This window comes from Aspergillus oryzae, chromosome 2, assembly GCF_000184455.2.
Source record: "Aspergillus oryzae RIB40 DNA, chromosome 2".
Classification (NCBI taxonomy): Eukaryota; Fungi; Ascomycota; class Eurotiomycetes; order Eurotiales; family Aspergillaceae; genus Aspergillus; species Aspergillus oryzae.
The window spans coordinates 2,601,452-2,624,400 of NC_036436.1; the positions used below are offsets into that span (position 1 = coordinate 2,601,452).

At 47.1% G+C, this 22,949-nt stretch overlaps 9 protein-coding genes and 1 non-coding gene across 10 annotated transcripts; 4 read left to right on the plus strand and 6 right to left on the minus strand.

Moving 5' to 3' along the window:
- Positions 1 to 99: 99 nt before the first annotated feature.
- AO090003000190 (uncharacterized protein) lies at positions 100 to 1,020 on the minus strand (the record flags this gene model as incomplete). The annotated part of the gene is made up of 2 exons (XM_001819356.3): positions 100 to 792; positions 853 to 1,020. The coding sequence occupies 2 exons, from the start codon at positions 1,018 to 1,020 to the stop codon at positions 100 to 102; spliced, it is 861 nt and encodes a 286-aa protein (XP_001819408.1).
- A 952-nt stretch (positions 1,021 to 1,972) lies between these two features.
- Positions 1,973 to 3,029, plus strand: AO090003000191 (putative oxidoreductase, FAD-binding; the record flags this gene model as incomplete). The annotated part of the gene is made up of 3 exons (XM_023234774.1): positions 1,973 to 2,450; positions 2,618 to 2,936; positions 3,020 to 3,029. The coding sequence occupies 3 exons, from the start codon at positions 1,973 to 1,975 to the stop codon at positions 3,027 to 3,029; spliced, it is 807 nt and encodes a 268-aa protein (XP_023089863.1).
- Positions 3,030 to 4,316: 1,287 nt separating this feature from the next.
- Positions 4,317 to 5,162, plus strand: AO090003000192 (uncharacterized protein; the record flags this gene model as incomplete). Its single annotated transcript, XM_023234775.1, has 4 exons — positions 4,317 to 4,332; positions 4,390 to 4,719; positions 4,794 to 5,057; positions 5,107 to 5,162. The coding sequence occupies 4 exons, from the start codon at positions 4,317 to 4,319 to the stop codon at positions 5,160 to 5,162; spliced, it is 666 nt and encodes a 221-aa protein (XP_023089864.1).
- Positions 5,163 to 5,269: 107 nt separating this feature from the next.
- On the minus strand, positions 5,270 to 7,582 carry AO090003000193 (Ataxin-10 homo-association domain-containing protein; the record flags this gene model as incomplete). The annotated part of the gene is made up of 1 exon (XM_001819359.3): positions 5,270 to 7,582. The coding sequence occupies one exon, from the start codon at positions 7,580 to 7,582 to the stop codon at positions 5,270 to 5,272; it is 2,313 nt and encodes a 770-aa protein (XP_001819411.3).
- A 309-nt stretch (positions 7,583 to 7,891) lies between these two features.
- On the minus strand, positions 7,892 to 8,219 carry AO090003000194 (uncharacterized protein; the record flags this gene model as incomplete). Its single annotated transcript, XM_023234776.1, is given in 2 exon segments — positions 7,892 to 8,094; positions 8,111 to 8,219. 2 exon segments carry the CDS (start codon positions 8,217 to 8,219, stop codon positions 7,892 to 7,894), a joined length of 312 nt encoding a protein of 103 aa, XP_023089865.1.
- A 157-nt stretch (positions 8,220 to 8,376) lies between these two features.
- Positions 8,377 to 8,985, minus strand: AO090003000195 (uncharacterized protein; the record flags this gene model as incomplete). Its single annotated transcript, XM_023234777.1, has 1 exon — positions 8,377 to 8,985. One exon carries the CDS (start codon positions 8,983 to 8,985, stop codon positions 8,377 to 8,379), a length of 609 nt encoding a protein of 202 aa, XP_023089866.1.
- Positions 8,986 to 10,102: 1,117 nt separating this feature from the next.
- AO090003t00004 lies at positions 10,103 to 10,195 on the minus strand. Its single transcript has one exon. It is a non-coding gene; the product is annotated as a tRNA-Cys (tRNA).
- Positions 10,196 to 11,528: 1,333 nt separating this feature from the next.
- On the plus strand, positions 11,529 to 12,083 carry AO090003000196 (putative transcription factor Rap1; the record flags this gene model as incomplete). The annotated part of the gene is made up of 1 exon (XM_001819362.3): positions 11,529 to 12,083. The coding sequence occupies one exon, from the start codon at positions 11,529 to 11,531 to the stop codon at positions 12,081 to 12,083; it is 555 nt and encodes a 184-aa protein (XP_001819414.3).
- Positions 12,084 to 12,478: 395 nt separating this feature from the next.
- AO090003000197 (uncharacterized protein) lies at positions 12,479 to 13,054 on the minus strand (the record flags this gene model as incomplete). The annotated part of the gene is made up of 4 exons (XM_001819363.3): positions 12,479 to 12,497; positions 12,550 to 12,575; positions 12,624 to 12,975; positions 13,032 to 13,054. The coding sequence occupies 4 exons, from the start codon at positions 13,052 to 13,054 to the stop codon at positions 12,479 to 12,481; spliced, it is 420 nt and encodes a 139-aa protein (XP_001819415.3).
- An 842-nt stretch (positions 13,055 to 13,896) lies between these two features.
- On the plus strand, positions 13,897 to 16,086 carry AO090003000198 (chaperonin-containing T-complex subunit CCT5; the record flags this gene model as incomplete). Its single annotated transcript, XM_023234780.1, has 10 exons — positions 13,897 to 13,906; positions 14,030 to 14,099; positions 14,182 to 14,275; positions 14,328 to 14,411; positions 14,471 to 14,760; positions 14,819 to 15,467; positions 15,520 to 15,657; positions 15,707 to 15,887; positions 15,935 to 16,029; positions 16,075 to 16,086. 10 exons carry the CDS (start codon positions 13,897 to 13,899, stop codon positions 16,084 to 16,086), a joined length of 1,623 nt encoding a protein of 540 aa, XP_023089867.1.
- Positions 16,087 to 22,949: the final 6,863 nt, after the last annotated feature.

A 22,949-nucleotide genomic window follows, 5' to 3' on the forward strand; every position in this document is an offset into this window, starting at 1 on the left:
CACATTACCAGGTCGGTTGTAAGCAGCCAGGCCCCCCATACTGTACAATTCCCAGTGATTGTCCAGTTACACCTGGATAAGGGTGTATACCGCAATAGCTCATCTATATGCCGCAGGATCATAATGCGTCTGCTCTGACGGGTGACTGTACCCGTCATGTCCATAAGCGCTGAATCGGACACGAGGACGAGTAGGCGTTGGTTGATAATAATCCTGTGCCTCGCCACCATGATGCTGCTCAAGGGTGGAGCTAGCACCATATACAGGCGGGGGCATCGTCTGACCGGCGTAATTACCCGGAGCAGGGATATCATTGTAGACTTCATCTGCGTGATTATTCGAGCGAAAAGCGGGATGTTGTTCCTCGAGTCCACCGTAAGGGCCCATGCCTCCCGACAAAACACTACTGCTGCGATCGTGCATCTTGTAATCGTTCAAGGCCGGGTTGCTGGCCATGGGGTCGTACTCACCCAGACGAGTCTGACGTCTGCGTACGATAACATCGAGGGCGATGGCAGCGATGTACGAGATATTTCCCAAGACAGTGAAGGCGAACAATGCCTTGTATATCCGGCAAACGGTGATACCGGTAGAAGTAGCCCAGTATGTGGCGTTGCAGGTAGTCAGGATCGTATGCGACATGCTCCAGCTCAGTAGACCGAGGGAGATGAGCCAGAGAAGGAGACAGATCGTATTCGATAGGAGTGATAGACGCGGCGAGAGGCCATAGCAACAGTGGGTTATGGTAGTTAGGACGTAATTAAGAAGGGAAAGGATAACGGCTATCAGGAGCTAGGGTGTGTTTATATTAGTTACATTTTTTGAAGCTGTGGGCTGTCATGCGAGACTTACGACCAGGAATGCCCAAGGAAGTTTGAAACCACCTTGATGGAGGTTGTAGATGAAGACGGCTAGAATGATACCGACAACCAGAGTGGAAATAAAGCCCACAGCGCGGATGGAATGAAATGGTATTGCAGGGTACGCCGATGGTTTCACGGATCTGGGTTTGGATCGCATGTTGATATCGTTTTGAGTCGGGGTGGTGATGCGCTTGGATCAAGTATTAATCAACCGATATTAATTAATCCTTTGGCTCGTGTGGGGGATAATATGTATGGATGTTGATATGATAAACAAAACGGAGATCCACTTGTCGTCAATCAGTGCCACCACACGTGAATGGTGGTTGAATAAAATTTTTGATATCCCTTGAACCAGCAAGAAGGAATATGAATGGAAGTAAATAAGAAAGCGAAAATGCAAATCAACAAGGAGAGAAAAATAGAAAAACCCCAACGAGCGAAAGGCTGTGGGTTGTTGATCCAGACAGGCGTCGCAATGCAAAGCCTCCTCTGTGGCCGATCTTTGGCTCCACTGCGGGTGTTGCTAAAGAAAGAAGCCAGCCACAAGAATGGAGTCCACTAGTGGCATAGTCAAATACGATGACGATTGTTGCTGAGGTGGTTTTTGCCCCCAGTCATTAAAACGGTCTTCAAGAAGTTAAGTACCTGTATGATTGTTCAGAGTACTGTGCCGGCCTGGGCTAGTTTGTTTTCCGGATAATATGGAACAAATGGATTCTGAACAATCGCCATTATTTTTTATTTTACACGTGCTATCCAGGGCCACAATCACATGACATGTCAAAACCCCCTTAGGCATCCATTGCAACTGTCCAACTGCCAATCTGCCATCAAACAGTGCAAACTTCTTCCCCGCCTGCCGAGCCATCGGTATTTGGAGACGATTATTCATGAAAATGATGCTTGCTTACGGAGTAGTACTCATGTCACACTCGTACTAAATTATGATCCAGTCAAAGGTCTAGTTTCAGGTGCTGACCAATCCAATCGTTTTCGTCAATATTAACACAAAAGCCCTCCACGGTATCTCTGTCATTGGTATCAATGATATTATAGCTCGTGATGAGAATTCTATTCTTCTTTTTATAGCATCAACACATCAATCAATGGCGTCCCTTCTAACTGATACTCTTCCCTGGCATGATGGTGAAATACAAATGCGCAGTTTGCTGCGTATTCCACCTATTATCAACCCCACAGTTCCTTCTCTAAGTTACGGGGCAACTTATTTGCTCTTAAACTCGCCTTTGCTTGCTATCGGTGCCGTTGATCGAGAGGGCCGGCCTTGGTCAACGCTTTGGGGTGGTGAAGTAGGCTTCGCCAAACCAACTTCTCAATCGAAAATCGAGATTAGGACTCCTGTTGATAGCAAGCACGACCCTCTAGCAGATATACTACTACATAACAGCTCAGGGGAGTCCGGGCAGTTGGTCTCTGGCTTAGTTGTCGATCTAGCGACCCGCAAAAGAGCAAAGCTTTTTGGAAGGAAAATCACTGGATCGATACAAGTGGACGAAGAGAACCATATTGACTCCAGCAGGGTAGGGTTTGCGCATTTGCTTGTGCAAATAGAAGCAAGTCTTGGTAAGAATTGGAATTGAAAGACTATAGCCATGAGGTACTTACAACTGTAGGCAATTGTCCCAAGTATATAAATATTAGGAACATTACCCCGGCTCTGCCTACTCCAAGATTAATCTCTGAATCCCCTCAATTGCCTTCTGGCGCTCTGAAGCTCCTTGATCATGCAGATACACTGTTCATATCTTCACGACATGGAGATGTGGATATGGATACCAACATCCGTGGTGGACCTCCAGGATTTGTCCGTGTTATATCTAACGAGCCCAACGGAGCCGTATTTGCTTATCCAGAGTATTCCGGTAATCGCCTGTATCAAACTCTGGGCAACCTTCAAACAACGCCTTTGGCGGGTTTTGTCTTTCCGGATTTTGAAACAGGAGATGCGTTGTACGTCACTGGACAAACTGAGGTCTTGGTGGGGAAAGAGGCCGCCGCTCTCCTTCCACGATCGAACCTGGCTGTGAAAGTGACTGTCACCGCAGCCCGGTACGTAGAACAGTCATTATCATTTCGTGGCGTTGCAGGAGCAAAATCTCCATACAATCCGGGTGTACGATATTTGGCCACAGAAAAGGCTAGCCCTGCTGCTATAGGAGATGAAAAATCGTCTGTTACAGCTATGCTGGTAAAGAAGGAATTACTTACCCCGACAATATGCCGGTTTCGTTTTCAAATATCAGATCCATCGAAGATTGGGACATGGACGCCTGGGCAATATGCTACACTCTCCTTCCAAGAAGAGTTGGACATGGGGTATAGCCACATGAAAGATGATGACCCATCGAGTATCAATGATGACTATGTCCGAACTTTCACAGTTTCGTCGTACCCAGCACTTAACCGCTCTACAGAGTTCGAGATAACTGCTCGGAGACACGGTAATGTAACCGATTACCTTTTCAGAACCAACGAGCGAGCGGGTTTGGAGGTACCTTTGAAAGGCTTCGGCGGTGACTTCTACGTGAAAACACCAAGCGAGCATGGCAAAATTCCCTTCATAGCCGGGGGTATCGGAATAACGCCACTTCTTGCACAACTTCCGGATCTCGATGTCAGTCACTTACGTTTATTCTGGACTATTTCCATTCGCGACCTCGGTCTAATTTTGGACACATTCAATCGATTCCCTCAGTTACCCCACGGCACAAGCCTTTTTATAACTGGGCCTGAGCCTCATGATGAGAAAACTACTGAACAATTGGCGACATTAGTCGCATCTGGAGCACAAGTCGAACGTCGCCGAATGCAAGCTAAAGATCTAGATCTGTCCTTAGCAGACGTATGGTATTTCTGTGGCGGTCCTTCTTTAAAGAGTTCCGTGTTGGATTGGCTTGCTGGGAAAGAAATAGTATATGAAGATTTCAATTATTGATGACTATAATGAGATATCGTTGAAGGATTTCTTTCGCACTTCAGTATATCTTAGGCCAAATATATAGCTCATGTGCTTCTACAACAACACGATACTGCGGTTGAATTTCGTATAAAGTCATTTATATTTGAGGTCGAAAATATTGAATTGGTTGGAAAGATATATATACACACTACCAGCACGTCATGTGGTGCCTTTAATCCCATTGTGTCCATGGGCCGTAACCCGAATAGAATTTCGACCTCCGCACCGAACCACCAAAACGCGTTATCGGTTGCTGCCTCCGCATAACCTCACCGAACAATCAGCATATAACAAGTCCGCAGCCCATTGCAATTCACTCCCTCTTCCTTTCCTCCCGACACGACCTACACAGAATCAAAACCTGTCTCTCAAACGAAGACACCAAACAGCCAGGGAACCCGGGCTCGACCCCGCGCCCCTCGTCACTTCAACCCCTCCCCTCAAACACAAGTTCAACACCAACAACCAAAATGTCCACCTACGAAGGTACGACCCCACGTCCCCTTAACCCAACAACAAGCCAAACCTAACGAAGAAAAACAGTCGAACACAATACAACAGACCCGGGCACAGCAACGCCCTCAACCCACCGCCGCCGCCCCGACCTCTCCACCTTCTTCGCGACCCTCTCCGAAATAAGCCCCGACGAAGCCCGCACAAGAGAACATGCCGTCCCCGTCCCGCGCGACGTGAGCGCAGCCTTCTATTCCCTCGCCGAAGCTTTCGACCTGATGCGCCGCGAGGGCGATCACAGCGTACCCACCTCCGGCGAAGGCGATAATGACCTCCTGACGCAGATGATTCAGAGCTTGCTGAGCTCAGCCGAGACGCCCCCGCGGGAGGTCGAGGGTGTTAGTGAGGAGTTTTGCGATGGTGCGTATCCTCTTCTCTATCTTTTTTGTTGTGAAGTTGCGGTTGGGTTAGTGCTGATGCTAGGCTGGGGGTAGTTCTCGACCGTGTGCCCAAGGCGTCATTGAAGCCGTCGCAGAGTTGTCCGATTTGCGGGAATGCGTTTTTGGAGGATCAGTATCCGCTTGTGGTGCGGTTGCCTTGCCATTCGACGCATCTTTTTGATCTGGAGTGCGTGCGGCCGTGGTTGAGGTTGAGGGGGACGTGTCCGCTTGATCGGACGGATTTTGCGAAGCAAGAGAGGGAGAAGGCTGAGGCTAGGAGGAAGAAGCCGGTTGAGGATGATGAGGAAGAGTGGGATGGTATGTATGGTTAGATGGGGATGTGGTGGTTTGCTCGTTATGTTAGTAGGCTGGGGAGTTTGGGGGTGCTGGGGTTTTTTGATATTGGGGAGAATATTATCATGATATGTTTGATGATTCATGAGGCCATTATCATTGCATGATACTTCTTTCTATCTATGCTAATACTCGATGTGCGAAAGAAAGGACTAAAGTCACAGTCTGTCTACAAATTATCTCTTTTCTCCGGTCCCGTCCTTGGGTCGGATTGCCAGTTTGCCAGTCTTGTCAATCACGGCTTCGAACCCGCTCCTCTCGAGTAGTCCGTTCTCGTCTTTTACTACTTCACGTGCCTCTAGCTCTTCTACGAGCTTTTGGTTTTCGCGGTTACCCTCCAACAAGAACTTCAAGCACATCACCGCATGCTCTTTGATGTAGGGGTTGTGCGCGTCAAAGTTGGTGCAAGACAGGATGGTCTCGACGCCGCCATGCCGACGGATTTGGTCTTGGACCTCTGGGCACTTCCACACCAGGGACGAGAGCACGAGCACGACAAGCTTTTTGAGGTTTCTCCATTCGAATTCGGACGGGTCTTCGGTTATCGGGGGCGACTCAGCTCTAGAGGGAGCACCGCCATCAACTGGGTCCGGATCACTCGGGTCATAAGGTCGTTCAACCGCAACTGGCCCAGGAATTGTGTTCGGTTGAGACTCCTTCGAAGGGCTACGGGGCCCGAGTGACAACTGGCTCAATTGCCCCTTGGGAATGCTTGCTTCAAGTTCCTTAATCAAGGTAACTAAATCGTAGACAATCTCCCACTTGACTAGAAGGTTCTTCCAGTCGTTGTTTTCGGTAAGGACGGCGAAAAATTCCAGGAACTGATAGACACCTTCGTAGACCCGTTCCATATCCCACAGGTTCAGTGGGAAGTCCTCAGGGAGCGCCCGTCCAGCACGGATCTGGCCTTGAAGGTAGATCAAGGCGCAGGTTTCTGGAATGATGTTGCCGCGGAAGATGGTGAAGATGTAGCGGACTGTGAGAATATCGACCCTAGAGAGCGGTGCTGGGTTCTTCGTTGTGTTGGCTTGCGTTGATCCTGTGACAGAAGCGGGGGAGTATTTAGCCCTGAATATATGTGTGAGAATCTTTACGACGACCGCCTGAGCTGGAGAGATTATGTCCTTGGTTTGGCCGAAGTCTGAATAGGCATGAGACATAAGGCCGTTCCTTAAAACTGCGTCCATAATCTGCACCATCATCTTGAAATAGAGTTCATCGTCGGGTAAGTCCCATGCGGCGATGAAGATCAAGAGTTCCCGAAGTAGATTTCGTCCTGTCTCCTGAGTGAGCAGAATGTGGCATCTAAGGGCCTGCATATTCCTTGAGCCAGTTCTCTCTCCTCCCTTCAATCCGAAGCTGTCGACTATACCAGCCTGAATAATCATCGGAAGCGCCTCTATCTCTGCGGGACCCAGGACAAGAGGGATGTCCGTCAATAGACCACGTTGTTGATCACCTGGGCGGCCTCGATAATCGTCATCATCCTCATCATCTTCTTCCTCTTCTTCTTCCATGCTTCCATCTGCCACAGCCTCAAGGCTACGTGAATCGTCGTCGCCAACTGTTCCTGCATCGCCGGTGTCATAGTCCTGATCGCCGTCGCCCCCAATCTGAGATGACTCTTGAAGTCGTGCCATCAGCTCATCCTTCGCTTCCTGGAGCGTTTCAGCAGCAGATTGAGCCGACCGCGGCATGCTTGTATCTTCCTCCATGATGGTCGCATCCCCTGCAGCAAGGGCACCATAGGCGTTGAGGTCGGGCAGGTCAGCCCAGCAGATACGCGGGAATCCGGCCGTCGTGCTTCGATCTATTGTAAGTATGGCCTTCTTGCGCGGCGGCTCGTCTTCGGGAAGGGCGGGTGGCAGATCTTTAGCTCTGTCTTGAAGGTCCGAGAATCCGTCAACCTTTGCACCTAGTATCGCCGTAAGAGCAGCACGGATCTCTTTGACTTGCTCCGGATCCTTGCCCATTTCTTGAATTGCTGTTAGGTCACGCCCAAGAAGCTTCTCCATGTGGTCTTTAATGTTTGCGAGAAGTAACATTGCTGCTTCTTCTTTGATCGTCGCTGGCTCTCTCGGGAAGTTAGAGATAGTCTCCAGGAGCAAGTCTTCTGCCGTCTGGTCGTAAAGAGCCCTAATAGGGGGATTCACTATTCTCTCACCAGTCTTGACAATTGGCGCCGCTCCCTCAGGCTGACCACTGGCCGGGTCTAGCGGCTCTCTAGGTTGAATGATATTCGAATCTCCAGTGGAGTGGTATCCGAAAAGATCCAACCAGAGTACCATTTTTCGTTGTTCATTGTGCATGATAAAGTTGTGCAGGAATTGAAGACATGTGATCAACAAGCGCTTGTAGAGATTGACCACTTTCTGCCAGCGCTCTTCATTCCTTGCATTCGTTTCACCGTCGAACCCGCGGGCAGTCACTCTAACACACGTGTCTACCAATGCTAGAATCCTTTGATCGAAGCCTTTTTCCGCCGCCATATTCTGTGCTTTCTTTGTTGTTGCGAGGAGGTTGCGGGCGATCGTACACAGATCATTTAGACGTTCGATATCCTTGACAAGCGAAAAGTAATTGTAGGCTATCAAGTTCGAGGAAGAATGGTCGTAATTCGCAGTCGGAGGGCATTTCCATGCAAATGACTGTGATTCTAAAACGGGGATTGCTTTTGTCAAAACGTCCGTAAAGCCCTGCCAAATGTCTGGTGACAGGCCTAGATTATGTCTATCACGAGAATAAAATTAGTATATAGATAGCGAAGCGATTATATGGACCAGAAAGTGAAAGGAGCACTACCTAACATCGCTCTCCTGGTGTGTCTTGTACAAGATCTGCTTCCCGGCAGATAACATATGCTCGAGGCGTTTATCGTCAATCATCCCGCGAGTCTCATAGTGACTTAATGTTCCCGTCAGGATGACCTTCAGCATGAGCTCGGCTGGGGTACATTTTGGCTTTATGTCCGCAGAATTCCGGTCAGCCATCTTGACAGGACCTGTGAGGAAGCTCACAAACACTATGCGACAAAAGTCGTTGACTTAGGATAACAAATTGGGCGGGGAAGACAGAAACGCCGCATTGAAAAGTGAATTTTTCCGGCTCCGGTCCCGCCGACTCCATCAAGTATGTCGCGCAATATGATTGGCCAACTGCCTCAAATGTAAAAGACATAGGGTGCTAACTAATATAGCAGTACTAGTAATGCTCAAAGGATTTAGTCAAGCTACTAAGTAACTAAACGTATCCATATATTTGAGTATGTTATCCATGTAGAATCCTATGACATCTTCCGCCGAGCAGGTAATCCAAAGGAGTGGCGTAGATTATCCCAAAATCCAAGATCATAGATATTGTCAATCTCCCTCATACTGCGCACTGGGGTCCATATATGATCAATAGGTGCCTCCCCATCATTGGGCTGCCTAATCTCATTGGAATCGAGTGAGAATACGAAGCCCACTCTCGGTGGCTCACCTTCCGTAAGAACAAGCACCTGGTCACTATTTACCGGCCAGGATGTTTGCGGGCTTTGATATTCGCGCAGCAAAGGCGAGTTTCCATATGCCTCCGCCTTAGTAGATTTGAATACCATACCATCAGCGACATCCTCTTTCCAATCAGACCACTTCGCGCTCTCATTTGTCGTCATGCCAGCCCAGATAAGGTAGGTGTGGTATACGAGAAAAGCCATCGCCAACGGTGCTGTCATGAACATCAACGATGTAACGCCCCCAATACGGAGATCTGTCGAAATCACAATAGTCCATACGTTGAAAGACATTGTCCAACTCTGTCTTGTTGTCCGCAACGGTGAGTCTAGCGGGATCAACTCCTCCCACGACTGAGACAGAAGGGAGAAGCCAATGCATGAACCGTAGATCAGCATTATAGAGAGTGAAATAATTAGGGCCAGAAAATAGCGATAGTTATTCAGTCCGACGCAATTCATCAGCCATACACAATGGTGGTCGTGTCGAGAAACACATGCCCTGCAGAAGCTGCAATGCTTACTCCGTGCCGGCTTGTCAAACTCACATGTACTGCAGTAGCGACCTGGGTGAAAGATGACTTTATCATAAGGATAGCGTTCCATTTCTTGCGCGTGGTTTTTGGGTGTGATGAAAGATTTTGTGACAATGCTCTTATAGAGAAAGAGATATGGCAACGTGGCAGCAATGGGCATGCAGAGCCTATGGGCTGTGGAGACCCTGGGCCATGCACTTGGGATGAACATGCATTGCCCTGTTATGAGGAGCGACGCAAAGAATATCTATTGGGGATATCAACAAAGCGTGGGGGGATGATCCATTGAGCAAGAAACTTACAAGCACAAGGGGATGATTCTCGTGGAATATATAGCTACCAGATGTATTCCAACAGTACACAAGTCGACCGTCTAACAGATGAGCATCAAGGGAAGATATTGCACTCGGAATATATATGCAAACAACCCTATGCAGTAAGCCAATAGGGGTTTTGCTGTGTGAAACGTTCAGTCATTGCAATCAAAACAGGCCTCGTCACCTTACCGGAATGCAGGCAACTTCCCAAAAAGCGCGACAAATGTGAAGCCCGAAATGCCTAGAATAACTAAAGCGATAGTCCTCAGGAGCCCCATGGTTGTTTGTTTGGTACGCTAGTCGTATATTGGATCCAATATACCCGTTGGCCGACGCAGACGGGATGAGTCTAAGCCTCGGCACTACGCGGTAGACATGATAGTGGGAACGACGATATATATATGGGGTAGTTAAAAAAGCCAAGTCCAGGTTCAGGATGGACTGTATAGAGGAGTTATCTACAATCTACACGTGACAGGCTTTCAGGTCATTTCAAATTGTTTTCATCTCACTGGAGAAATACAATGTCGTAAGTAAGCACTCCTCTGTACAGCAGAATAGATATATATATATATATATATATTTTCTAAACATGGATGGACTATCTTTTTAAACTCTATCTAATTAATGGAAGAGGTGTTTGAGAGGGGAAAAAAAGAAACGAGGGACGGGCCGGGATCGAACCGGCGACCTCAAGATAATCGCAATGTTTTATGTATATTGCAATCTTGCGCTCTACCACTAAGCTACCGCCCCAGAACTGTGATAATACTGGCTTTCTAAAGAAATATAGGACTATATTAGAATGTACCACCTTGCTGAGCACGACCCATGGCTCTTTCTATACTGAGACAGCCACACCCCTGGTTTTTAAGGCGCCTGGTTTAGGTTTTGGAACAACTTACGCTACAGACAAGTATCCTTTGAACCTAACTGAGTAACATCTCATATTCAACGTACCTTTTGGCGCATATAGAAACCTTCACTGGCATATCTACACGTGATCACGCGTACCACAAACGCGGTTGATAGCCCGTACCTTTAATCAGGAGCAGGGGATGATTGGATTCCTGTATTAGGCAGGATATAGCTTCCTGAGACGAAAGTTAGTGAACGGTGTCATGGGGAAGAAAAACCCTATGGCTTCTCCTGGTCCACTGTTCCAGGGGAAGCAATTCTGGTTATCACACAATGTTCCCCAACGAAGTAGATTCAAAGACCTTATTGAGGTAATTACCTTCAGTTGCAATCATACCCGCGTTTTTCATCTGATGGGTATATAGCAACATGCTGGTGTCGTAAGGCTCCATGAGAAGGATGCGGATATCAAGTTGGTTGACCATACCAGAAAAAATCTTCCACCGGACACGTGAGTTGACTGTATATTTCTTGAGCTTTTCCTATCCTAACCTTTCTTTCCTTGAAATTCTTTTACTCCTGCTGACTATTTGGCAGGTATTCGTATCGGTTCGTTGAGTGGTCTGTTCGTAATGGAAAGCTGGAGGATCTCCAGAATCATAGAGCTGGACCATCCGCGGCTCGCCCTGTCGGGGCCACAAATATTCCAACCAGAAGTCATCCGATCCCATATACTCTGGAAGATGACCAGTGGCTATGGGATCGGATGGCAGAGTATGAGAAAGACCCCAACGCCTCCATAGGAGGCAATAAAATTTACCAGGAATTAGCTACGCAGGTAATTTACCTCCTGATACCAGACTCATGTGAATCCCATCTTTGGAGTCTTACATTTCATTCTATACAGAACCCCCGCCACACCTATCAGTCATATCGTGACCGATATCGAAGAAGGCTTCGTGGGCTCCCACGTCCGGGAGGTATGCCAAAACCAAATCCTCCCGCGTCCGCTGAGAAGGACGGCAACCAGCAAGCCACAAAAAGAGAGCAATCCTCACCAAGATCACATAGGATGCAATCCCAGGACGATAATCCCGTTATCCATATGCTAGGTGATAAGAAACGAAAACGTACACCGGAACACAACCCTGATCTCGAATTGAATGGAGTACACCTTACGAGTCAAAAGAGGAGAGCGATTGACAAGACACCCAAAGAATTGATTCCCACTATGATACATGCACAACAAAGCAAATCTCCACATCTTGAAAGGACTCCAACATCCTCAATCTCAGTTGATAATGAGGCACATATCGCTCACGACCCTGTCACGAACATATCAGAGCCTGTACAATACGACAAGACAGAGACCTCGGACCATGATCCAGAAAACGCCATTGATCCCTTGTTTCTAGAACTGCCTTTCTTACCTTCAAGCCCAGAACCCGAGCCTGAAGAGCCGCCAGAGCAAGACATCGACACGTGGATTGATCATCGTCTGCAAACAGGGAGAGCAGAAAACGAGGAGCAAATAATCGAGGCTTTACGCTGCACTAGCATGGACCCGTATCTTGCCGATCAGGTCCTAGACTATCTGATCGCAGGAAAAGGCATTCCCGACAATATGCCTGGAGTGTGGACCGCTGAAGACGACAGGTGTCTTGAGGCGAAAGAGACGCGAACTATCGAACAGGTCTTGAAGAAGCATGGCTCGGATGCCTTTAACAGTCGGTGGGAATATCTTGGAATGGCAAGAGCTGCTGGCCTCGATGACATAGACAGCTGAGATTCTGACGGCATACATACATCGAGGAGACTTAAAAGTACAATAATCGTCGACGGAGATATAACGTTCTTCGGGATGCTGTAAAAATATGTGGGAACCCTGAGGTGTTAGGTTGATGACTTTTTTTGTGTTTTCTGTTTTCCTCTCTTTCCCCTTCCTGTTATTTTCCATTTCCCAAAGATACCAACTGCCAACAGAGTTCATAGATCAATTGAAAACACCAGCGGAACACCCATTTATGCACTGTGATCAAACAGTACTATCTAGAAAAAAATACTGCCTCTCACCTCCCGACAATATTAGACAGGGATCTTGAATTAAACCAATTACACATCGAGGTTAGAAAGGGACAAAAAAAAGGGGAATTTAACAAAGAATGTTAGTATAAAATAAACTCAACCTTCCTTAAAAACCCTAATAACGGTTAGAATCAGGCGGCTTTGCTCATCTAAATCAGACAACTTACAAATGCTCCTCGTAAAATTTGAGCATCTTTTAAACATTAGTATCTCAAAGCATATATGGGACCGGTAAACTTACCTTTCTGGGGCATTTCTCATAACAGGTCTCAAGGGAGACCTTGGACTTCTTTCCGTTCTTCCAGTGGAGATATGCAATTAACGTCGAAGTTTCCGCATCGCGCAGAATTGTGTCAACACTTTGCACCTCGTTCTCCCAGTTCTTGGACCGGGGAACCCAATTAGGCAGATCATCATCTTCATCTGGAGTTTCGGTGGCAGCTTCCGCTCGGGACTTTCTTCGCCTTTTAGGTTCACTTTTCTCTGTTGTCTGCTTTGGCCCAGTCATGGACTTGCGCTTGCCCCGTTGGGGTTTCTCAGGCCGACCACCTTGGGCACGGTAGTATTCTTCTACCAGATCTTTTGCGCCCTCCCTAGTAGAAATCAATTGGTATATAAGACGGATTCCAAAAGCCAGGCAGAAACATACAGCAGGTTCTCCTCCGGCTCCATGGTCTCATCTGCAGGGTCATCGTAGCCTTTCCATTTCACTTGCAGGAGGAGAGTTCCCTATCTCAGCATTAGCTATGGTAACTCTATTTGCGACAATGCGATGCGAGAAGGTATGATTATGCGCACATTCTTGGCGAAGTCATGACCGAGAATCTTTTCAACGACATAGCTGCTCCTGTCAGCGCCGATCGTCAGTGGTCGCTGCGCATCGTAACTCACACGCCCTCCTCATCTTCCTCCTCCACCTCCTCATCATTGTCTTCCTGGTTTTCGGCGCCTGAGTCACGGTCTTCTTTCGCGTCATTATAAGGGATAGATTCTCCGGTCGACTCGTCGTCGGAAAGGTTTTCTACGGGCGCTATGCGATTGTCAACTCTACGCGGGATCTCAAGTGCGACCAAGTAAATTTATCACATACGCGGCATTGTTCGGCGAAAAGAAGACGTGAGTGCGAGAATTCGAGAAAACAGCTTGGCAAATGTGATTCAGAACTTGCTAGAATATATTGCTATGTCAACCTTATGGAGACTGGCGCTCAGAAGGAATTGATGATAATGGTTGCTTTCAGTGCTACTTAGAACGGGCGAGTCGCGCAGTCGCGTGAATGTGAATTGGCGCTATACCCGATATGGAAAGAAGCTCACTAGCCCAACTGGGACATCAGAACATCTCCAGAATTTCTAAAAAAGACCCCGTCCAGTGTGAAAGAGTGTACAGGCCCCTGAACTCCCCACGTCGCTTTGATAACGTACTCTGGGGAACCATTCTTAAACTACCGTTGCGTGTCTTGCGTTCTCCAAATTTTTTGAAATTGGACTCCTGCCGTGTGGCAGACCGACAAAATGGCGATGCGTATGTCTTCCGTGCCCCTCATTGGAAGTCGATGTACTAACGTTTTCAATCTCCTCTATATAGAGCTTGATTTGTCTCAAGGTAGAATCTTGCCGTGATATCAATGATCATATGCCTTCGGAGTCTCCGCTGACAGTCCGACAGCTTCTGTGATGAAAGATGAACAGGGCCGGCCGTTCATCGTCGTTCGAGAGTACGTTGCGGACCAACACTTTTAATATGCGGAGGATTACAATTCTCTCAGGGCAAATAGCTGATATGATGGATTTTGATAGCCAGGGAAAGAAGAAGAGACAACACGGCACCGATGCTGTGAAATCACATATTGTTGCGGCCAAAACCGTTGCCAACATTGTCAAGACTTCTCTGGTATGATTTGGACGTGGAATTGCCTTTTTGACAGCATCTAAGAGCGATATAGGGTCCTCGTGGTCTTGACAAGATTCTTATTTCCCCAGATGGCGATATCACCGTGACCAATGACGGCGCAACCATTCTGTCCCAGGTTCGTCCTCAGTGCCGCCGCCGTTCACTTGATGATGGCTAACTTGGAGGTTTCTGAAGATGGAAATCACAAACAATGTTGCTAAGCTGCTAGTAGAACTTTCAAAGTCTCAAGATGAAGAAATCGGCGATGGAACAACGGGTGTTGTCGTCCTGGCGGCAGCCATGTTGGAGCAGGCATCTGACCTGATCGATAAGGGCATCCACCCAATTCGGATCGCAGATGGCTATGATCAAGCCTGCGAGATTGCCGTTGCAGAGCTCGATAAGATTAGTGACGAGATCCCTTTTACCAAGGAGGACACTTCCAACCTACTGAAGGTTGCAAAGACTAGTCTGGGCAGCAAAATGTACGACGGTGATTCCAGCTTCGTTATATTGCCCGTCTCCGATGCTAATGGTCGTTAGTGTTTCCAAATCTCATGATCAGTTCGCCAAGATCGCTATCGATGCCGTCCTCTCCGTTGCAGATCTCGAGCGTAAAGATGTTGATTTCGAGTTGATCAAGGTCGACGGAAAAGTGGGCGGTGCTCTCGAAGATTCTATGCTCGTCAAGGGTGTTATTGTCGATAAGGACTTCTCTCACCCTCAGATGCCCGATGAAGTCAAGGATGCTAAATTGGCAATTTTGACCTGCCCGTTCGAGCCCCCCAAGCCGAAGACGAAGCATAAGCTTGACATTACATCGGTTGAGGAGTTCAAGAAGCTGCAAGATTATGAAAGAGAGAAGTTCACGGAGATGATCCAACACCTGAAAGACTCTGGAGCCAACTTGGTTATTTGTCAATGGGGTTTCGATGATGAAGCAAACCATCTCCTTCTTCAGAACAATCTCCCAGCCGTCCGCTGGGTTGGTGGTCCTGAGATTGAGCTCATTGCTATTGCCACGAACGGTCGTATTGTTCCTCGCTTTGAGGACTTGAATGCAGAGAAGCTTGGAACAGCAGGTAGTGTCCGGGAAATGACGTTCGGTACCACCCGCGAGAAGATGCTTGTTATTGAAGATTGCGCCAACAGCCGTGCTGTCACTGTCTTTGTGCGTGGTAGCAACAAGATGGTCAGTTCACTGTACAATCAATTTCACTTCACATATACTAACATTCTCTCAGATCATTGATGAAGCTAAGCGATCACTACACGATGCTCTCTGCGTTGTACGTAACCTGGTGCGAGACAACCGCGTTGTTTATGGTGGTGGTGCTGCTGAGATTGCCTGCTCTATTGCCGTGGAAGATGCCGCCGTCAAGGTATGTCACACATCGACTTAGGTTACGTCTAGTCTAATAAATCCTACAGAGTCCCGGAATTGAGCAGTACGCCATGCGCGCCTTCGCCGATGCCCTGGATGCCGTGCCATTGGCACTCGCTGAGAACTCCGGTCTGAGCCCGATTGAGACGCTTGCCTCGATCAAATCTCGCCAGGTCAAGGAGAAAAACACACGGTTGGGAGTTGACTGTATGATGACTGGCAACAACGGTACGCTTCACGATCATTTAAAAGTAGGAATGATACTAATGCCCTAGTCTTAGACATGCGGGAGCACTTTGCTATTGATCCCCTGATTGGAAAGAGGCAACAACTTTTGCTCGCGACCCAGCTCTGCCGTATGGTCCTTAAGGTGAGTTCTGCGTCTCTACAGCCATGATGGAACACGAACTAACAGAAGGTAGATTAACAACGTCATTATTTCTGGTGATGATGAGCAGGAGTTCTAGATTTCTTGTATACAACTCGATTTTGATGGCCAAAAGTGAGACTTTCGGTTGTGGTTGTTGATATCACACAATTCATGCCATGGGTAATTAGTTGGTTGGTGCCTATGTAAAACATGGCGAATACATAGAAGGTCCGTTGCAACGAATGAAAGAAATGAACTTGAATGATGTTCCTCCTCGGTTGTCCCATATACCGTGGGTCTATCAGATCTTGCCGACTTCCGTACCGCACCATGTACTTGCCATCCAGCGCCCTTCTCTTGTCCTGAGAAAGAAGGCTACCTATCTCATTGTACCCTACTTACTGCACAACCTTAGAAGTGAAGCACTCGAAATCACCCGTCCCAATTCAGATGCCACAGCCACTGCGAGTCATGGCCAATCGAAGTCAACAATCCTCTTAAAGTTCCCATATCCATCACCTGGTCCTTTCTAGATGCCTAACGAGAGTCCAGTAGCCTTCCCAGCATCACCAACAACCATCATTACTACTCTTATCAAAACCATCGGCTAACATCAAAACCTCCCAAACACTCCCCCCACTCACTGACGATCGGCCGAGAGTGGTTATTACCGTTCATCGATCTCAGTGATATGTAATAAAGTAAGATAGATGAAAGACATTCTTGGCCCCAACAGAGTCATCCGACTCCCCTACGCCCCAGACTACGGTACTTCACTCGCGTCCCAGCATCTCGGGCACCGTCACCTCGGGGAATTAACTAGGACTCCTGTCCCTTTTTCTTTTCGCCCTATTTCTTTTTTTGGCAATGCAGGAGTCAGATGACGATGGTACAGTAGTGGTTTTCTCTGTAGTCGGTACCGTGCAGTACGACGCGCCGACGCAGGGAGACCAGGTTCATGTGCTAAGGTAATAGCTCATGTTCATCGTCGATCGGGGATCTCCGATGCTCAGATTCCAAGTAGTTTCTAGGTACAGGGTACTCGGTACATCTACTTTGATTGTAGGCGACGTCATACTCCGATGCGGTAAATTCCGGGTCGGGCCTCTGGCCTCTAGATACCCTACTACTTAGTAAGGATGAGGGCTTTAAATTTACTTCTAAATGGGGAAGGACGGGGCGGGCCGGGATGGAAGTCTTTTATTGTCACGATATATGATAGCATAATCCATAGCCCCAAGCACTATTAAGCGATGACTGTTTACAAAACATAATCATGGGGTAACGTGATTCAGGGGCAGTTTTTCAGTAGCAGGTCACACGGAGTGTTCTTTTCTTTCATTCCGCTTGTCCGGCTTTGCCGGTGTGAGGGGAGAAAAAAGTACTTCTTCCTTTTTTTTTTCTGCATTTTTGTATTCAGGTCGGTAGCTATCGTTTAGCTTGTCCCGCCATCGAGGCTTTGCGTCGCGTGGAATTGTAAACCCTGTCCCGCGGACTCGTGGTCTTGATCCACTAGGGACATGTGAAGGGGTAATACAATATGTGGAGGGATGAGAAAAGGTTCATTCTTGTGGGAAAGGGGGGGGCAGGCAATACGATGTTGCATACAGATAGATGGACATGTTAGTGGGATCATCTGTCACGATGGACAGATCCACTGTACCATTTCCTCGGGTAGGTTGTCAGTCGATTCGTCTTTGTCAGAAAAACGAATTTGACAGCTCAGAGTCCCAGTAAGTCATTTGAGGAGTTGTTGTCCGAAGAGTAGCGGATAATGAATGATTATGCAGGAGAGAGTTGTGTAACAGAACTGATGACTGTATATACGAGTTGTGCTATTCTAATCTTCTCCTTCCTACTTCGAGTATTCTTAGCGGATAAAAAGGACGGTACTAAATCACACAGGCATTAATCTATTTACCTTTAATCGACACCACCCAATCAAACCCACATGGTCAATCAGGACGGACGGATTTGATTTCCTGGTCCGAATCCTGAGCCTAAGGTAAGCCTATTATTAGCCTAGTCCGGGACGATTTGAGAGAAAAGCGCGGTACTAATCATGATCATCGTCCATGAAACAGCGAGTGAGAATGGCCCCTGGGGACAAAGTCGAAGATTCAGATGACCCGACGTTGGCTGATGCGGCAGCTTACCATATGGTAAGAACAACAACAATTTGACACCTCTCAATTCATACTACGACTTGCCCCCTCCCCATCCCCACCGCCTGACTGGACTTGCATGATACCTAGACGCCAATTTTCATTCTAGACCTAGCCGATCCACAATAAACGCAGCTGATTCATGTCTTTTCCCCCGTCCCAGTGCCGAAGTCTCCACCCGATCAGCACAGTTCCTTTTCTCCCCCAGATGTCCTGCGCCTGCCTGCTGGTAAGCCTCGCTCCATAGCTGCCTATCTGGCGCCGCCAGCACCGCCTTTACCCCCCTTGAAAATAGCCCTCCATGATTTATTTTTGCTTCCCCCATATCACATGGATGGGGGAGGAGCATTGACGTGGCCGGAATCTGTTCGCGGTGCTTAAGACCTGATCCCGTCCCGCGGCACAATAAAGAACCCTTTGCGCTTTCTCGTGACAGCAAGAAGACAAAGGCGTCAAACGACGCTGTGCGCAGGGCAATCGACAGGCGAAATAGTTGGGCATATTTTTATCAATGCTGGTTCCATTCCATACCGCTACTTCTCATGTTGGTTGATCGCTGTTATCACACGACTGCGGTGAAGTATTGTATCGGATGCATTTCGTCAGCATTCTTATTTACTTTTTTTTCTGTGTCCGCCCCTTTAAGCGTCGGCTATCGTAGTTTAATTGGTAATGAAATGTTTGGTATATAGGATACAGCTGTCTAGGTTTTTCTTGTCTTGTGTATATTTTGTTTCTGGCCAAAAGTACGTGGTAAGATTGAGATGTTCTAGTTCTCATGATCAACGTGGAGTATCTCGATGGAGACGCATGAGCTCATGCATGCATCTCCAGATATAGACATGGACGTTCCATACAATAGATCAGTATTAACTGATATTGACTAGGGAAAGGGACACAGTTTAAAGTCGTGGCTAGCCAGCACCCTTTACTCAAAATACAATGATGTATAGTGGTATGATATATCTATTGGATCTCTAATGACAAGATCAATTTCAAGTAGCATCAAAACAATCCAAGCTCTACGGAGTTTTCCATATCCATGATTGGCGAATATAGCCCCCCTACTAGTACACAAGCGCTTATAGAGTAAACTGAGAACCGACATTGGCCCTTACTATTTGCCCTTCATTTACCTCGACTATATCTACCTATCCAATGAAAGAATTGAAATGCCGAAACAGGCAAGAGTATCAGATCTAACCAAGACAGCCCCTACCTTTTAACGTGAGATGCTGTTATTAGCCATTTGCACATGAATACTAGACAGAAGCATTTGCGCCATTTGATAACGGATGACGTCCATCAGTAAACAATTGCTTCGACAGATATACACATTGGGTAAAAGTTTCATATCGTCATCAGCGCATGAGTTAGTGCAAGACATCGTCATCTAATGGAAAAAAAAAAAAAAAAAAACAGTTTCGGCCACAGTATCCACTCGATCTAATGCTTATCAAACCACACCCAGCCCAGTGCTTATAAAACTAAATGCCGAGTCATCTCCACATGATTTCAACGAACAAGGACCTGACTCATCGGTAGTACCATTCGTACGACATAAAGAAGTCATAGACCCTGGTCATCGAATATTCCAGGCCTATTAAATGGCAGGTAAATCTACGACTTTGACAGTGAAAGACGACGCTACCCAAGCATAAGCTCTAAGGACAGGGACAAGGTATCCCTGAGGTTGGGATACGTGGTATACTACCGAGTCATTCGTACAACCTCCAATATCTGTTTAGTCCAATAATCGACAGTACTCCCTGCATAACCACACGCATCTCGAACAGATCATTACCCACTGATACCACAGATTCACCGGGCAACACTGTAGTATAACTATAAACCCAGAAATGACTCTTGAACCTGCATGTAATATATTGAATTAAATGCATAGGAAACCCCTTGCCATTCGATTCCGTAAACGTACATATGATCGACACGGCGGGTCCATCAAGTCGACCAACAAATCGGCAGGTACTCGGGAGGTAACAGAGCATTCCTGTGTTCCCAAAGACCAGGACACAGTTCAATGCAACGAAGTTAAGTTCGTGGTTCGGACAAATGAGCCTCCCAATGAGGCGTCTAAGATTACATCGGTGGCATGTACGTATGGTTGCACGTATCGATGTATGGATACACAGCTGTCATTTTGTTCGCTGCTTTGGTGTTCGTTCCTGATCCCGCAGAAAGATCGAATGAATCAAGGGATTTCCCCTCCCCATCCCACCATACCGATGCCGATATTTGATTTACTCGCCGACCAGCCAGCAAAATTTCCCATGAACCAGGACGAGGACCTGTCCTACAGTGCATGCGCCATTTACGGGATGCATACTCGTGCATTCTACGTCCGTCTTCTCCAGACTCTGTAGTTTGTAAGCGGTGTGAGGCTATGGTGGGATCCATTCAGCTCCATCGAAAAAACCTGGGGTAACTATTTAAAATTGTCCGTGAACGTGCAGCACATTTCCAATTACACCGACCAGCAACTCTTACCTAATTCACCAACCTATGCATTACTAGTTGATAGACCGACAATTGGAAAAAATGAACAATCCTTGCGATCATCAATGTCCGTGCCATTCATCAAGGAGGGAATGAGTTGCGATACGTTCGAAACGGCAAACAGACGACGAATCCGGCATGGCAAAACGAGGACACGGCCCTCGATGGTGTGCAAGGAGCAGAGCACGACAAAAAATACTACGTCGTACCTAACCTTACTATTGCGGAAAATAAAACAGTCGTCCCGAGAATTTCTTCTCCATTTCAACAACCCTCTCCTTGTTTCAAGGATCATGGAAGCTACCTGTAGACTAACGGCTCCCCTGACTAAGATCGTCCTTTGTTCGGGGTTTAGCCCGCGATCCGCGTAACCCTTGCATCCGCCTTTAGGGGAGGAGACGAGGGTTAGAGCGAACCTGCAAGATCACATAATTGACCACTAGTTCCATTTTCTCGAACAAAGGACAGGTTTCCAATCTGTCTATTTGCTATATGCTAAGACCTTTCGGGGTGGGAGTGAGCTATGTACATACAGTAAAACACCGTTATAAGCAACCCCGATATGGGGACTTTACGCGTTATAAGCAATCTAATATCGATTACCATACAAAATTCCTTAAAACCCCGATACAGGGAAATTTCATCAATCTGTCTAATTCTCCATACAAAATTGCTTATAAGGGAGTAAAGTGGATCCTCTTGACCAAGTATATAATTTTTTAAAAAATATGTAAAGATCATGTGCCCTACTACTTTTTAGTGTTTTTAGATTTAAGATCTCGCCGGTACAACACATCAACAACTAAAATATATATATTTCTCTATTACACTATACCTTACTATTAGAATACCATTAACTACGCAGAAAGATCGTTAAATATACAATATAAAGTATATTTACTCCTTAAAATCCTGATTCCCACTATTCTATATAGATATTTCAATATAAGAAATCCCCCGATATAAGCAATCCAGGCAGCCAGCTCAATTGAATGCTTATAAAGGGGTTTTACTGTAGTTGATGTTGATCATCGCAAAAAAAAGTTGGCCGGGGATGCGGGCCCGAGAGCAAATATGTGGAATGTGACTGCTCGAAGGTACACAGTTACCTTTGTTGTTTTTGTTCGGTCTTATTTTGACTTTGGACGTTACGCTTGGGTGTTTCTGAAGGGATCCAGAACATTTGTGAATAAGGCGAAACATATCTAGCTTTTGAATAATGAAGATCTACGTACGCAGTCCTTTATTGTTGTTGTTGGACATCTAAAATTTGGGCGTATCTGACACAAGTATTCTGCTCCTTGTCACGCCTGTATCCCTTTGGCCCTGAAAACGGTTAGACCCCTTAGAGCTGATGACACTGCTACCTGTGCGCCAATTCAAGCTTTAAGCTATGCATATCAGGAATTCGAAGAGAAGGGGCATCTGAAACCTCTTTTATATATATGTAGGGCTGGACTGGCCGGGATCAACATGAGAATGAATGTGCGTACGCACATTCATGCCTTCTGCTTCCGGCTCCCTCGATGCTACCTCGTCGATCAAGGACACACCAGTTGGTTTATGTTCTCAAACAAGAGCAATGGTGGCCATCTGGCTCCTTTGTTCAAGTCCTGGGTCCTGCCCAGCCACAACAATACCAAATTGGCCGGCAGGGTCCAGACATTTCTCTGACCGACCTGTCGAGAGCACCTGATGCTGCAGCTGTTTATAACTACTCTGCACGGAATACCTTGTTTAGTAGACCGCGTTCTAGAGACGCACTATGTATGCAAGTATGCAAGTGTGCAGACGCGTTCGTAAGAAGGTCGGACTGAAGTCCTCCGTTATCTATACAGATACTATTGTCCATCCCTCCACTGCAATTGGGATGTTATCTGAGGATGGCTATTGAATACCGGTGAACATATCGGGACTATCACCTGTTTGAACAACAGCATACATCGGTCTCCTTACTCTCCGTACAACGCCATCATCCAAGGCATCCTGGAACACCTGACTCATGAGCAAGTGAGCGAGACAGAGACAAGATACTCCGTTCCCTCAACCGCGGCGCGGCTATGGTGAAAGGGGGGTGAAAAAATATTGACGTCTTGTCAACAGGGATAATGCACCTGTCTTCAAAAGCAAACGTCATCAACTCCCTCCCGTCGCCATATTGGAGTAAGTCTAATTGATCATCTACCGCCCCGATGACAGGCGCTTTTGCCTCCTTCTCTCTCGTAATGCCGCGGACCGACC